At 47.3% G+C, this 16,727-nt stretch overlaps 1 protein-coding gene across 1 annotated transcript; it reads left to right on the forward strand.

The window, feature by feature from the left end:
* The first annotated feature begins 4,558 nt into the window (after nucleotides 1-4,558).
* On the forward strand, nucleotides 4,559-16,438 carry LOC111251431 (silk gland factor 1-like). Its single transcript, XM_022807995.2, has 3 exons — nucleotides 4,559-6,808; nucleotides 12,025-12,393; nucleotides 12,736-16,438. The coding sequence occupies exons 1-3, from the start codon at nucleotides 6,259-6,261 to the stop codon at nucleotides 13,122-13,124; spliced, it is 1,308 nt and encodes a 435-aa protein (XP_022663730.1). The 5' UTR covers nucleotides 4,559-6,258; the 3' UTR covers nucleotides 13,125-16,438.
* Nucleotides 16,439-16,727: the final 289 nt, after the last annotated feature.

The raw sequence follows: 16,727 nt of genomic DNA on the forward strand, positions 1-16,727 counted from the left end.
TTATTTATACATAGACGAAAAATATCGACCGCCAGACATCGTAGGAAAAGTGTGAACTAGTAGAGCTTTATCTGCTCTTCCGCAAAGGTTAGTCTTCGTTCGCCAATAAAACTCTACCTTACAAAACCCATCGTTGAGGGAATGCGACAATGTATAACGCTAGACCATACCTCTGCTAGCTACTACCTACTAGCTGCCTCACTATTTCGACATCAGCTCGATTCGATAGGTTGTTAAGAGCCCTAGCCTCTCTACGATGGGTCACTTGGCTTCTCCATTCAGCCACGCCATCGCCTCTCAGTCGAAAGGCAAACCTGGGTGGGAATTCCCCGTTCGTCGTTCGTTAACGAAACAGCCCCCATTCACAACACTGCCTCAGCAAATCGCATCAGTTCCTGCTAACGTTACCAACAACGGCTCAAATGCCCCTTGGCCCACTTTGTCATTCGGCTCTCAACAGCTATTGAAGATAGGAGGGTCGAACGAAGAGTTTGATTTGGCTATCGACCCGTTGTTTTCGGCGGTAAGTCAGCGGGTGAGTCTGCGGAGAGCCGAATCGGGGGGCGCTCCGAGCGCCGCCGCCGCCGCCGTCCGTGCTGCGCACATATAATGTACACACGTGTAGTGTGCCATGTGTGCTACCCACCTATGGAACGGAGGCTCGTCTGAGTTTTCGAGGGTTCTCGCATCTATTGCCGACCAGCTGCTACAGGCGCGGCTGGTGTCGTTCGCCTTCACGTTATTCCACCCGCTTGGTCTGCTTCTGTCTAACAGAACGTTCAATTCGAGTCACAGCCGACAACAACAAAAATGACAGGCGGTCTAAGTGCCTCCTCCTGTCTGCTACCCAGGCTTTGCACAGCAGCTGCCTACGTATGTATGGGCGTCTCCCTGGCTGGCTTGGGCAGACACCGCCTGGTCTGGCTACGTGCTCCTGTGTGCGTGCATTGGACAAAGTTCCAGAGCGAATGAGTTCGGCAAGCGAATACAGTGGATTGACTACAAAGATGATTTTATGAAGTACATTCTTGCAGAACTGAATGTATAGCAGAATCTTTGCGACCGGAGACAGTGGGGTAAACGCACGATAAAGGTCGACGCAGTGGCGTGCACAGAAAAATTGCTTTTGGGGAAAAGCTGACCAGTGTCTACTGATTCCAGTCTTTAATTGAACGTACTCTTCTTGGAAGATGTGTAAGCCCTGCTGGTAAAAACAAGCAAACGGCGTCGAGAGTACGCCTACAGATTTTCCTAGTATCTGTTTTCATTAAGGAAATGTTCCACATATCTATTGCATAATCGATATATGAAATAATAACTCCGAATGTAACTAGAGGCGAAACGTAAGCACAGCGACGAGTTGCAATCTTACAATGTGTAAGATCACATATGCTAACTTTTAAGCTTACTGTGCCATAATTGTGAACATGCATGTCCGTATACTGCAAATCTTCGTTGTAAAGTCTTCTCGATATTCAACCTGACCGTATGCATCATTGAATCGGTGTGGCAAGAGACATGAAACCTAGTTAACAGCGTGTCTGGAAAGCGACAGAGGGCAAAAACAGGATTCTACCCTTTTCAGCTTCTTTCCAAGCGCGTGACTGCTTGAATCTGCAAGAAGACTCGTACCAGTTCTTGACAGATCAAACCAATGGGAGACAAACGGAGTGACAAACTAACTTGTCGCAATCATGTGGCATTGTCGTAGCGGCGCACAAGACGGACGTAATCGATAAGCACGTTCTGATGTGTACACATCGGAAAACGTAGCGCTGAGAGCTTGTTGATTATTTCCCCAATTGGTTAGTTTGTCCTTGCAAATTTAGTAAAACGAAATGGAAATTTTCAGTCGATTGCTTCATTATCAGTATGATGTTGTTTACAAGCCGGCTATCCACATTGGTCTTTGCGCGATCCCTGTCTCGTAGCACGTACGGGACCAAAGTGTATCGCGCATTGGTTGTATGCTCCGCATATAGTTCCATTTGCGATCATGTTTTTTGTAGAACATGCCATATCGGTGCGATGACTTGGTAATTTAGTCCTGTAGTATGGTTTTTACCTTGCCGACACTAATAGCTCAAACATTGAATAAACGTACCAGTAGTAACACGTGTCAAGTATCTCTTTATATCATAGATAGGCGGATTTTTATCTCTTTCGAAATAATGCCACAAGATCATTAAATAGCACTAAATGTGCTTGGCCTTTATTTAGATCTTTCCATTACAGACATAGCCTTTCTTTACATACACGCACAAACACACAATTAAACATGCCGATTTAGACGCGTCTTACGCTATACTTTGTCAGTCACTTATTGACGAAACGTTGCACACCTACGCGCTATTATAATTGCGTTTTCGACAAGACTCCATCTCATTGCTCTCGACCTGATTCGATCGCCACTACAAACCAACACGCCCCACTTTTATTGGGAAGTCGCCCCGATGTCCCGTCCCTCTCCTCACAAGGCCCTACCCAGATCGTGCCATCGCAACGTCCGAATGTTCGTGCACAACACTTTAAGTTTCCAATACTGCCTGAAAATAATGCTTCGCATGTTTTTCATCAATCTTCTATCCAAGCTTTAACCTCAATATCGTCCCTTATGCATGTTCTGCTTTCTTTCTATGCAATATGTGGTTCCCTTCAATATAATATATGTATAGAGAAAACTTGACGTGTAAGACTTATACGGTGCTCTATATTCTGTTGGCAAGCTCATAGCAGGCGGATGGGCCAATATGTCTGCCTATGCCGAGCTGCTTTAGCTTTGTCGAGCACCTTCCGTCGATCAGGACCCATTCAGGTTCAATGTGGTCCTCACCTAGTGTTATTTCGGTGGACCAAAAGGCGTTTTGACGATTTTCCGCCTTGAGCGGTTCGTCGTCTGCGCGCAGCTTTTGCACTGACGAAGAACTTCAAAGGGGATTCCTTCTGCTGCAGCCGCGTCAACAAGAGAAGAGCCTGCGGCTGGGTGCCCAAAGGGACTTTCAGTTGGAAGAGCTTGAGGACAGTGGGAAGTCGAGAGTTCCGGCGCAGGCTTACCGGGCTTACGGAGAACCCCGACGAGCAGAGCCCCTCGATTTAGGATTGGATCCTTTATAGCCAGCGGTTTTTAGCAAAAGCAGCCAGTGGTTTCATGTGCCTGCACTTATGTGCGTCGGTAGGGCTCAGTTCGCAAGTATTTATCGCATCTTAGTGTGTGCTACGGCCAGCCGTGGGTGGAAAGGGTTCGTGTATGTTTTGAATTTTCGCGGGGCGGGGAAACGCCCAGTCTTTGCTGCTCTAAACACTAGCTATCGGCTGTCTGTTCGACTTCATTCTATCGACGGCCAATTAGCGCATTGCCTGCAGCGCTGTTGATGGCGTTAGTTGTGAGGTCGTCGGTAGTCTTAGCGTGCTATGGGGAACGGTGGGCAAAACAGGTCCCGTCCTGACCCCACTGATTCACTCTTATCTCTACGAAGTTTTAGCCTGTCCCTGGGGTCTCAATTCTCAAACACCGTTGTTTTTATTATACCGCCATTGGGGTCGGCTTGGACCCATCTTTCAGTCAGCAGCGTTATATCATGGGCACACGGCCGCAGCCCAGGCAAAACTGACGATTTTTTCTGGATCCAACGGTTGTCCCGCTTCAACTGTCTCACTCGCTGGACACGTAGTAGAAACGTAGCATTGGTTAGTCTAGCTAATGATATATGTCCCTACCTACCGAGCTCCCGCTTGCTTCCCTAAGGGGTAAAAGCGTATAAGTGGGTTCGATCTAGCGTCTACACAAGCCGACCTAACAACCGATTTGGCTCGCTTAATTGCAGGCCATCGTGAACAACCTTATTACTCGTATATAAGCTCTATGGAGAAGCAGGATGACGCGCCTGCGTCGTCTTTAGGCGACAATGATGGCCCTACTGCTGCATACCGTGAAAGCATAGGGTCCTCGTTGTTACTGTTATCATCGCGTGTAGTTAGCGTTTCGGCCTCCGTAGCAAACTTCCAGCACCCTTCCAGAAAACTTCGTCTACATTTGCTGTTGCGGGTTCCAGTCACTCTGACCGGTCTCTTGGTTTTCTGGCCAGCTCTCCAGTGTTGCTTGGTGCGCCGAATATCGCTTTGGCGTTCGTAGTCGTTCTCTGTGGCTGCCCTGCCTGCCATCCTCAGGGGTGTTTGTCGGTGTGTCACTCACAGCGATACAGCCAGCCGTCGTCTGTCTCTGCAAACTATGAGACCGACGTGTATTAGATGGCCAGCCGGACCAGCGATGAACCGCCAAGGCACAGCCATGGCTTCGTGTGCTGGGTCAGTTCGGGGCTGGCCATGTCCTATTTAGTCCCGCTTCTCGCTCTATCTGTCGTTCTCTTTCTTGCTGCTGCTACTGCTGCTGTTACTTCCGCGGCTGCGACCAATAGGCGGAGCTAACATCGCGCTTTGGCCGGTCCGCCACCAGGGCGGGGCATCCCGCTCGCCGGGTGAGGGCGGACAGGCGGAGCCTGTCCATTGACAGGGGGAGCTGTGTGCCGAGCAAACAGGCAGCAGCGCTCATATTTACATTAGATACACACAGCTAAGCTGAAGTGGTCGACGGTGCCAACACCGATCGAACTTTGAAATTGCGAGCAGGACTGGGCGAAAAAAGTGAGCGCCTTTGAGGCCACCATCCAGCCAGGAAGCTTGCCTGCCTACATGCATGAAAGCCTAGCATTACCATCTGCCTATATGCTAGCCTATGATTGCTGCAACGGCTTAGCCTACAAGCATAGCGAAATAACAGGCCAAAGAAAACGCTAACGACGTATACCACCCTGCCGGCGTCTATCGGCGTCAGTCGATCCACATACGGCCAGGCCATCTTGCTTATACCGTCATCGGCGCGAGATCAAGAATGAAGAGCCGTTGGATCAGCAGGGATTGTCTCCTAGTTTCGTGAGCTTGACGGGACCATCGAAGGTACGACTCAGTTAGTACTGACGTTACCGCGAAGCACCGTGAAACGCCTAAACACCAGCAGCAGCAGAATAATCGTGTATGTCTGCATGTGTGTGTGTGTGTGTGTGGATCGTAGAATCAAAAAGTTGACCCCTCCACGATTATCACGGTTAGATTAGTCATAACACCGTAGCGCTGTTCGGTGTGCAAGATCTGCCGGCAGGTTTTCGGTCTACCAGTAGCGGCGTAACCTAAAAGTGCGACTCAACAGTGGGTTTTAATTGGTTACGTTCAATGGTCTCATTATTATATATACTTCGATAGTTATCGATCAGCTGTTTCGATCTTTCTCGGCGATTGACTGAGTCACGAAGGCTGTTTAGTGATCGCAGTGCAGTGCAATGTGATAGCACTGTCGTAATCTTGTAGAAGACGAACGAAAACAAGTAAGGGTGACTACCTTAGAAATTCCCTAAAGGAGCGTAGTACGATCTCAGTTTAACTTTGTGTCTTCTTCGTCAGTTTGTTATTGCACGTCGTTCGGTTGTTGAGCTGGTTTACTTGTTGCACCCATGCAGCGAGCTATTTCGTGATGTCACCAGTTGGGGCGTCCGGTGAAAATCTTCGTGGAGAAAGAAGCAAACCTTTACGTTTGTGCGAAATCTGTGCGTAAATTGTTTTGCCCACTACAAAACCAAGCGAATACCGCAAATAGGGAAAACACAAAAGAAAAACGTAGAAGCGAACAGAAGTTTGTGAAGGGGATTCGAAATATGAATTGACGTGGTTTTCCACCGTATAGAATACGCGCGGAGTGCGTTGTACCTGTGCAAGACCAGCAAAGAATAACGCCATTAACAGCGATCTGATATATCGTTATATATATCATCGGCTGCACAAACTGAGCCGTTATTAGTGATCTGTAGTCGCGCTAGTCCTCTACTCACTTTTGGAATTCGTTGGTGCTCTCGATCAGAGTCTCAGGCATAGGAGACCTGTTACAGTAACTAAATCGACGCAGACGACGACGACGACGACGACGACAACGACGACGACGACGACGACGACGACGACGACAACGACGACAACGAAGATAACAAGCAAAGACAAGAGCACAACCGTCAACGTCACCATAACAACAACAGCAGTTAATTACAACCCCGTCAATCTTCTTCAGCACGTAGGCTTTGACCAGCCGCCACGGTGAAGTGTGAACCGTCAACGCCCGAGTCGTGGGCTCCGGGCCCCGATCGCCCGCCGGCACAGGACGCCCAGACTCAGGCGCAGGCGGTACAGGCCCACGCTCAGGCCCAGGAGCAGTGGAGAATGCTCACCCAACAGCACAAAGGTTACCAAGACCTGCCCGGTGGTATGGCCGCGGTCCAGCTCCAACAACAGAGCGCCTACATGGGCGGATATATGGGGCAAAGCTATAACGCATCACCGCCACCGCCCTCGGTGCCTGGTATGAGAGGGGGCAGTACGGGCGACATGCGCGGTGGAAGCGCCACCGGTGACATGGGCGCTCTGGGCTGCGTTGGTTCGGGCGGCTACGCGTCGTCAGAATCACCGGAGCTTCACCCAGATCGTACCGTTATTCCGCCCCAGGGGCCGACTACCGCCGCACAGGCCGAAAAGTACCGGAGGAGCTACACGCACGCCAAGCCGCCCTACTCGTACATCTCGCTCATCACGATGGCGATTCAGAATAGTACGAGCAAGATGCTAACCCTGTCGGAGATCTATCAGTTCATCATGGATCTGTTTCCATACTACAGGCAGAACCAGCAGAGATGGCAGAACTCCATCAGGCATAGCCTTAGCTTCAATGACTGCTTTGTTAAAGTTCCCCGGACACCGGACAAGCCAGGAAAAGGTAAACGAAGTGAACTGATTTTTTGTTTATCATTATTCCTTATAAGGGATATGGATGCCTTGATGATTAAATTCCATTAAGCAAATTGGCGGAAAAATGGCGTTGGATTAACCCCAAGCGTGAATATTTTGTCTGTAAAAAATAGCGTCGCGCTAGATATCGCTCAAAGTGGGGTGGGCTTTTGGAACCAGTTTACAATCGAGATGGATGCGAATGCATATCAAAAAGGCACACTGTTTCTACCCACGGAAAAAGGGCCAAATGATGAGACTAGCAGGCCTTCCAACGTGAACTTCTGCTTCGTCGTAGCAGTGTCCCGTATGAGCCACTAATAATAGGCATCAATTAATATCTTCAAATCGTTTTACATGAGAATGAAAGATCTAAAACTAGTCATCCTTTATTCAGGTTCACGGATAATGTCCGACTGTGGTGGGTATTTTCTTACATGGTACAGCTTGAAGCATCATGTAATTACCCCAGCCCAACATGCCACTAGATATTTTTCGGTTTGCAAGCGTTAAGTTGTCATGACGCCATACCTGTATAATTGTTCCTAGCCAGCTTCAGACTTCCGTAGCTGGATCAAGTGACCTTGGCCTCTTTTACTCGCACCTCACATTATCACCTGAATCTACTATATACACGAACGAAAGTCGTCCCCTATTTTTTTCGTCTCCAGATCTTGGGTAGCAACTAAGAATTTTCGAAACCTGTCACGTTATTCTCGCTAGTTTTGCCGCCCTTTATCAACGTATGCGTCAGTCCAATTTTCACTGTGTCACACCACCGCTGAACAGAACATCGAGACCAACTTCGATCTCCCTGACTGCCAGTTCGCCTTCTCGAACTTTGGACTCACCCACTTCGGGCCACCGAACGACGTCTGCTGTCTGATACTCGACCGTCAAAAGCCTCTAGCGATTGCGTAAAGCATACCGCACATCTAACGAATGCGTATTGCCGACCTGGTAGCCTAAATTCGAAGTTTTACGATCCGCTGGTGTTATTCAACCTAGTTTGGGTAGGTACGTAGGTGGGCTTGTCGCGTTTGTTTTAGGCAAACATACCTCTTTCGAGCAGGCAGAAAGAAAATAAAAACAGAGGAAGAAGTAAGAGCTGGCAATCTCCGACGTATTTCCCGACAGAGTTTTGTCATGTCGCATGCAAACACATACCGTCGCGGAGGCACAGTCAGTGACACAGGCGATGGTAAAAAAAAGTAGCTTGACGTGTGATACGCGCAAATTCGTTGATAACGTTTGTGACCCGGTTTGTGTGTTTCTTTTTATATGTGCCTGTATGTGGGTGCGTGTATTTGTGGATGGTTTTTGGCGTATGATACATGTATGCATCATGTATTCGTTGACGCAGTAGATCTGATCATTATGCTCGCAACTTGGTGCGGTTCCACTTATTTTAACTGCCTGTTGGCATGATGCGCTGTATGACGCGGCCAACATTTGTACGTTACATGACGGTCTCAGTCCTTACAATGCTATGTCGACTCGTATTGCATCTGCAATGCTGATGCGGGCACGTTGTGCGAGCGCCAGCCATCGTGCAGAAGAAAAAAGTTAAGCTAGAAGCTTAAGCTTAGAACAGGTTAGCGTGACTAAAGTGCAAAGTAGTATACAGAGAACCGTATGATTTAGATTAAAATACAGAGTGGCAGGGATGACCACTTCGCACTCGATAAACGCGATGATTTGATTCTTCTTTTTTGCAAAGCTCACCCTAATCACCGAGAATACAGACGAGATAACTAGGAACAGAAACTATCGACACTGAAGTTCTAATTGCCTAGCGGCAAACAACGTCAAAGTAGATCTCTAGGCCAAGGCCCGCCACCAAAACGGAATTTGTCGAAATCCTGCTTTATCCATAGTTCCATTTGTGCAGGTCGTTCCATTAATCACCTCTCGCGCATCCAAAGTGGGTCCAGTTCAAAAGGGTGGCGTTAGGTTCAAGAGGATGGCCACGAGCTGTTTTTCTTGTTGTTTCGATCGATCTAGCACGGAATGATTTCCCCAGGCTCAAAGCAATCGTGGGCACCATCGTGTTTCGATCCGTGGCCCGTGGTGGCTTGCACCTGTGTCATTGTGAGAGTCCTTTGCACCTTCTCTCTGCTCACCTGTTTCTATCGCGTGCGTTTTCGTTTACGATTCCACCCCATGAAGCCTCACTTTGTCTTTGTAGACTCATAGCAGCGGGAACGTAGCCATGAGCCAGGCAGCCAAAGAATTTCGATTCTAAAGGGCCGAAGACGGCCAACCTTCACGAAGCCGCTTGAAAACGCGCGAAGATCCTCGAAGGGTAGAATGAAAACATCGACCGTTCACCGATCCGCGCTTGTCATCCGTGCGTTCTGGGATGGTTAGCTCGTTTGTACGGGACGGTTCCGCATCCTGCTATTTAGTTCAGGTCTACTCTGTCTTGAAAGCGAGGTTTTGCACCTGCGTCGGAGGTTGCTCGAGATAGGATCGGAGCGAGCACCGAAAAGGGCGATGCCGGCTTCTGAAGGTATCTAAAATGAAACGGTTGACTATGTGCGCGCTGAAGATCTGTTGTAACTTGTGTACCTATCCACCTCTCGTAATACCCCACTCCCGAGTCCATGGTTATCTCCCGTTCCGAGGGTGACGAATACCAACGAGCTTGTCGATTCCGGGCTTCCTCGGTTAGCGTATCGTTACACGCATCGTCAGATTATTGCTAAGAGAGGTCGCTGATGAAAATGAAGGTTTTCATTTGGACAACACACAGCGGCCATTGTAATCCAAGCCCTAGAAAGAAAAGGGGGAAAGCAGCTCATAGGGACACTTATACTTCTGCAGGTCTCAGGTCGCACGTGCAAAATATCATCAGCGTCGTCTATGCAATAACCCGTCATCCATATTAGAAAATCAAGGCAAATTCCTCGCTGCAATCTATCATACACGGAAAGGACACAAATATGAAAAACGTTTGTATACAATAATTTTACAGCTCCATATGTGGGTGGTACACAGCATTGAAGTAACATGGCGCTTGATGTGCATTATCTTGCTAGAGCTCGTTATGCTCTAGCAGGTTATGTTTCGGTAGTCTGCCATGCGCAGCTGCACATACTCGACGCTTGTAAGCCCCTCCATATAGTTGGAGATGCCGTTTGAAATTCTCAACGGTGGTGATTCATGAACCGCGCACTGGGGCAACGAGTCAAGCAAGTAGCACAACCAGACTTTGTATTAGATCTTTGATTTGCCATATTTCTACAACGAGCTCTGTCGCCGGCGGCGTTTGAAACTGTCGTTGAAGCTCTTTCATCGTTGTGAGCCAATTACCTGCCAATCGAAGTTTGATTATGACGAGGTCGTATTGCTCGCTTATTCGCCGGTCGGCAGAGCTTTTCCGTACGGACAACGGTAAAACAAACATCAACGAGTAAGCAAAAAGACAACGACCGAATCCAAATGCACAAATAGCGGCGGCTCCTGCCACAATTGAGTTCGCAATTGTTGAGTCGCAGTCAGTCGATTTGTCCGTCTGCTCATTTTTTTCGTCCGGTCTTATCGTTGATTCTTTCATGCGTTCGTCTATTCTCCAATCGACATATCGCCGTCTCTCGCAGCTATCCGGCCGTCATAGTTTACGGTGTTCGCTCACTCGTTGATCGCGTTTGATTACGAGGCGTCGGCGGCGGTCGTGCAGGTTTTGTTGGTCCCAATGCTGCTGCTGGTGATGTCAATCCTATGGCATCTGTTCCGATATTCCATCGTCACTCGGTTCTTTGGGTCCCCTCTGTTTCGGCAGTTCTTGCTGGGGATCTCGCCGACTTACGTCGATTCTCTGGTCCGCGAAATGGTGACGTGACAGCGTGACCAATTGACAACTCCATCGCAGCACTGGACAGCGGCGCGCCGGTTCGACGGCGATGTCGATCCGACAATAAGATGATGGCGAGTCCGGTCACAGTCAACTGTTTCTTCCGTTTGCATACAGACTACTTCAGCCTTCGCCGCCATATCCCTTTCGCCTTGTTGCGTCTGTCTTCGTCGCACCGACCGTACAGTCCGTGGTTAACTCTCGGGGGCGATTATCTTGTTTCGTTTTACTGCCGCCTCTCCTATTGCGGCTGTATGTATGTTCAATCGGCAAAAGATGTGAGAGCGAAAAATGTGAAAATACTAGGACGCTTCTTCTTTTTCTTCATGGCCTGCTATCTTATTGGTACAAGCAACTTTTTTTTTTCTGCCGGTAGAGGCTGGCTGTGTGACAAGGCAAATCAGACGCATAGCCGAAAGACGAAGCTCCAATCGAACTGAAGTTCAGTGCGGCGTCAGATCGATGAACTGGAACACACTGACCCGTGGCCGCTCGTCGAAAATGAAATTTGCCAACAAATGATCTCAGCGACTACTACAGACATTCTGTTAGGGCGGCTTATGCGTTGGGACCGTTGTTTGCATTTTGCATCGTTTCTATTGTTATGTCAGCCCGCGACTGCAGTTCATATCGCGCGGTCGGTCACGACGGCTCCTTCTACTGCCGCTACATCGAGGTAGTAACGCTTGTCGTCGCTGGAAGGCTGCCGCACTACTCTCGTCACTGAAACTATTACAAAAGTCGATCGCATGGAACGGTAAGTTTTCCGGTTCGCTCCGATCGGCAGTTTGTCCGCAGTGAAACTTCATTGAATAACGCTGACGCTAGCGATCTGCGACGCTTGGATTTCGAGGCACGCGTGCATAGATATGCATAGACGATGCAGCTGGTGGCAGGCATGCAGTAGAAGATTTGGGGAAGCCGACCGCGCTACTGTCACTTACCTATAACTGAATAGTGCTTATTAAATAGTTGCAGGCGACCCAAGTGCTTCTTTGCCCATTAATGAAGCCAAGACGGTATTTATCACTGTGACAATTGAGTGCAAGTTCCAACAGAGACTTATTACGTTGAGTTTATAATAACAGCGCGAGGGGGAAGTGTAAAGGTTGATTTGTGAATTGTCTGATTGGGCCAATAGCTAGCTGATCAGCTCGAGAACTTTACATGGGTTGATGCACTTCTTCTAGTTAAAGCAGCACAGATAGGTATAGGAAGAGGGAAATTTTATAATTAGTGACTACTGGGATCAACAATAATAAAGCTCGTAAGTGTTACGCGAAAATGCGTGCTATGATGTTACTAAAACATTTGTTTCGTCTGATCGTTGTCGCCTTTCCACGTTTCAGGATCTTTCTGGACATTGCACCCGGACTCAGGCAATATGTTCGAGAACGGATGCTACCTGCGCCGTCAGAAGCGGTTCAAGTGCGAAAAACGCGAAAACCCCCTGACGCGGTCGAGCGGCGCGCACCAAACGAAGTCATCTTCTCACAGCCACTCAACGAGTCACCCGAGCCATAAACAGCAGCAGCAGCAGCAAGGCAAGCAGGCCGGTGTCCTTCAGAACACCTCGCAGAACACCGCCGCTGGAGACACCGGCCACGGCTGTGCGGGTCTTGACGGACATCATCCGCACGTGAACAACTCGTTCGACTCAACCCTGCAACAACAGCAACAGCACAATCTTTGGAATCAGAACCACGCCGGTCATCAGAGTAAGTCGGCCGTTTACAGAACTTCCCTTCGTTCTCTGGTCTCTCATTGTCGTTGATGTTGTGTCTCATCCGTTTCTCTTCTATCTCTTCTTCAGCTTGCGCTCACTTTCCTTCTACGTTTGTCTTTTTTTCCCTTGAAGAAGCGACATGTTGTCATTTCTTCGAGGTTTAAGGTGGCCGGTTCAAGCGGCTACTGGGGTCTTCCTGGGCGTCCTTTAGGCGTTAATCTATAAAGTAGCCCGAACGCAATTCTAGGTAGGAGAAGTGTTGCTGGGACCAGCAGCAATCTTCCATTCAGTTTTGTCCTAACCGCTCATTGCTCGTGACTTGGTCGTCGCCTAGGTGGTCTTGGACAGCAACAGCTGCAGCAGCTTCAACAGCAGCAGCAGATGTTCGGGGTGGGCGGTATGGAAGGCATGCACCCTCAGCTGGCCTCGCTAGGCCTGTCGCACGAGTCCCTGCTCAAGATCGACCCGCACTTCAATCCGACGAACCACCCGTTCAGCATTTCGAATATTATCAACAACGCTGAAAACAAGGCCGAGCTCAAGCTATATGAGATGCAATTCGCACAGGGATACGGCGCCCCGGTGACGCCCCCGCAATCTCAAGGCAATCAACACATGAGCTCCGATTCGACATTACACGGCTCCGCTCCGGCTGAGAGTAATAGTTATAACGGCTTTCATCCGTCGCTCTACCAGATGTATCAGACGCCAACTAGCTTATAATCAGCCAACGGTCCTTTAAGCACCGAATCCACACATACACAGACGCGTCCAACACGTGCATGTTTTCCCCTTCCATTCCCCACCTTTTTAGGACCGTATAGGCAAATCAATCTTTCTATAGAAATTTCTTCGAGGCTGTCCAATCCGTTTCACGAGATAATATGAGATTTTTTTCATATGAGATCATGTCAGGATGAACTTCCACCAAGCATTCGAGCGTTCTTATTTTCAAATTTTACATCAGTAAACTCTAAGTAAGTAAAAATAGCAGCTTGGCCTAGTTTACCGTACTCAGCCTTGCCCAACCCCGAGCCACACAATGACGAACACTGAAGAACTAATTTTGTACATTACTGAGACGAGAAAAACAAAAGAATTATACCGAATTTTGATGCACAAATACGATAAACAGGCGGCATGATAAACGGGAACGGAAACCATCATCCTTGTCGGTTTTTAGCTGTAAAAAGAGTCATGAGAAAGGCAGAGAAAGCCTGTGTTTTGGTCGGTCGATCAAACGAACGACTTGATATAGCAAATAATAATAATAATAACAGCAGTTTGTTCACACAGCAGTATTAACAGTGCTAGAAAGCCATTGACGATGCATTTTAGCAATCTGTTACACGTTTGTTAAGGCGGCGAATGACGGGCACAGATATGACACCGTTGACCCTTCTGAAGTGTTGGAAAATGTGGTGGAAAAAAAAAAACGCCTCGATGATGTGAAAGCCAAGGGCATTAAGTGAGGTAGAAGCGAGTGAAAAATGTGTATCAATCTGTATATTTTCTACTTTCCCAAATATTTACTTAGGCATGTGAATGGTGGCCAATCTGTATCCTAGTCGAAAAACAAAGTCACTCTATAATTAGACATTATGGCAGTCCAACTTTCAACTTAAGCCTTTAGTCTTAGAACTCTATTCAGATCTCGGGATCTCTCTGTCGTTCGAGGGTTGGAGACTGAAATAGATATTCTACTTTGCGATTTTCGTACAAAGTAAGCTACCTAATTTAATTAATCTCATTACACATTGTCGAGATATCAGACATGACAGCAGAGCTTAGAATCCAGATTTTTGTCCTACGCCCCTAGAATCCACAATGATTTCACTCCAAAGTACCAAAAAATCTACCATAATCACCAAGCAATGGGTGCGTCAATCTGAGAAGTTTAAAATACAAAGAAATGAGAACATTTGATGACAAAAACACACCGCAGCAGTATTATTGCTTCGTAGCTTAGAATATTATCTCATTCAGTGTCTAATGGTATATACGTCTAGTTTACGTCTAGTTAGTTTGCGTCTCGCCAATATCGGGATGGCTAACCTCAGTCAGTCAGTCAGTCAGGTGGTCAAGGGGCATTCACGCCTTCAGATACAATCTAAAAGGGGGATGCCGAAAGATCCCCCCAAAAAACAAAAGCAGCTGACAGTCAATCGACCATCCAATGAATCATAAGAACTAGGACAATTCGCACTCTTTTAGCAAGGTAACAGCGCCTGTAGATGTCTCAGAACGCATACGATAATTTTCCCCAGTATGAATTAAATTCATTCTCGCTTCCGCCAAGGCGCGGTTTTTAGATCCAATCAGAAAAAAAGGCACCGTATTTTTCGGCCCGTTTAAAGAGAGCTAACCTGCCGGCGCTACGTTGTGTTACCGATGAACCCGGTGAGGCGATCGAAACAATGAGGGCCACGTGTCTTCCACACAAGGGAGACAGGTCAAGGAAAAAATTAACAACTTACCCTTTTCCCCTCGAGAGCAACAGAAATATATGTACATGTCACAGTATCGAAAGGAGTGTGTGGGCAACTAGGATAGCTCTAATCTAAATTTAACCCAATTGAAGGATGCAAATAGAGAAATTATGCCGAGAGACAGACAAACAGATAGCCAGCGCTCGCGCTGGGAGTTACCGCCGATGTTGCAGCGCAGTGTTAACCAGCATGGTACATGCTAAAAGGAAAGCCAAGGCTCTCCATCCTGGCTGGCCACGTACCAAGGCTGCAGTTGTTATTACTGAGGCCCAGACACCCACGGATTCGATGCCGAGGACCTTCGGAGTTACTGCTGCTCAAAGCAGCCCTCACGGCCGCAGCCGCTGCCACCACTCTCAAACGAATTTGAGTTCGAAGCGAGGTCAACACATTTCCGGTTTTGATTCCATTAGGTGCACCTACTCCACAGAACTAACCTAAAGAGCTGGCGAAATTTTGCTACTTCGCCTATCTCACCGGTTCCTAACTGTAATGAATTGTGTATATAGATATATAGTTCTGCTAAGAGAAATCTCAAGCTATGTTGTATTGTAAGATGACTAGACGAGCGCGTAAGGGTGGACACTGAATTGATTAGAAATCCACAAATCGACATAAACCTAGAAAGGACAGAAGAGAAGCTGGAAAGCGGACGAACGAGTGCCAGTATATAAAAACAAAGAGAGCGTATGCGTATGTAAAATGACACAGAGAGCATCGTTAAAGTTTAATAATAATAATGCTAATATTAATGAAAAACGAAATGATACAGAGAGAACCGAATTAGTCGAAGTGGAAGAGGCAGAACGGAATGGAGAATGGAAGAGAAGAGAGAGCAGGAAGGGAAAAGATCTTCGACCCTCAATTTGAGTCGACAGCGACTGCCTCTTGCAATCTTGTTGTACATACTTAAATAACGAAGTAAAACATGATAATAACAATGATGATGATGATGATGATGCGAAGTAAATGCGTATACAGATGGTGATGATAGTAGACAGACACGATGAAAACGAATCTATATACATGCTATAATAAATAGATATGAGTATAAAGCGAGGAAATAACACTGATACAATGACGGCGACGATGAAACAAGTGATAAGATAGTAACTTTGCTCCGCCTGGTCATTTTCGCAAAGGACAACAAAAGCGAGGAATATTACGGCGAAAGGACACCGACGGAGTACCGCGAATCAATTTCTATTAACGGGGAACATCTTTCTTTGTGTAGAGTGATCCTCGGTGATTTCAAAGCGGAGCCCAGACAAGGGCATAAAATACAATAGGTCGAGCGAAAATGCGGAAGCCGCTAAGGATGAAAAACGGCATAACCGAGGCCCGGAGGTAGATGGATCTTGAGCATTAGTCGAGATCGCTGTCATCTTTCGCATTTTCGGAGGCCGTGCAATCAGCGATTTTCGAAGGATAAAACTAGAAAAACGCTAAGGCCAAAAGTGGGGGGCGGTAATTTTCAAAAACAAAAAGTGAACGAAGGAAATAACGAGCGAGAAGGAACGATAAATGAATAAATGCCCAACGACATTATTCACGAAGAGTAGTGATTTTAGTGTAGTATCATAATCGTTGATAGTGGATATGTAAAGCAAACAATTAAAGTATAGAAAAACATACTGCGAGCGAACAAAATTATTAGACAAAGAATCCTGCCTGCCTAACAAAATATGAGCCTGTCCTAATTCATTCTATTTTCAATCCCTATTTATATAGTTATTGCAATGTAACGAGCTGTAGAACAAAGTCTTGAACATTAGTTATCTAATATGTCTTTGATAATATTTGTCGAATGTCTAAACTAAAATATAGATTAGGCGCT

This window comes from Varroa destructor, unplaced genomic scaffold (genome assembly GCF_002443255.2).
Source record: "Varroa destructor unplaced genomic scaffold, Vdes_3.0 BEIS01000005.1, whole genome shotgun sequence".
Taxonomy (NCBI): domain Eukaryota; kingdom Metazoa; phylum Arthropoda; class Arachnida; order Mesostigmata; family Varroidae; genus Varroa; species Varroa destructor.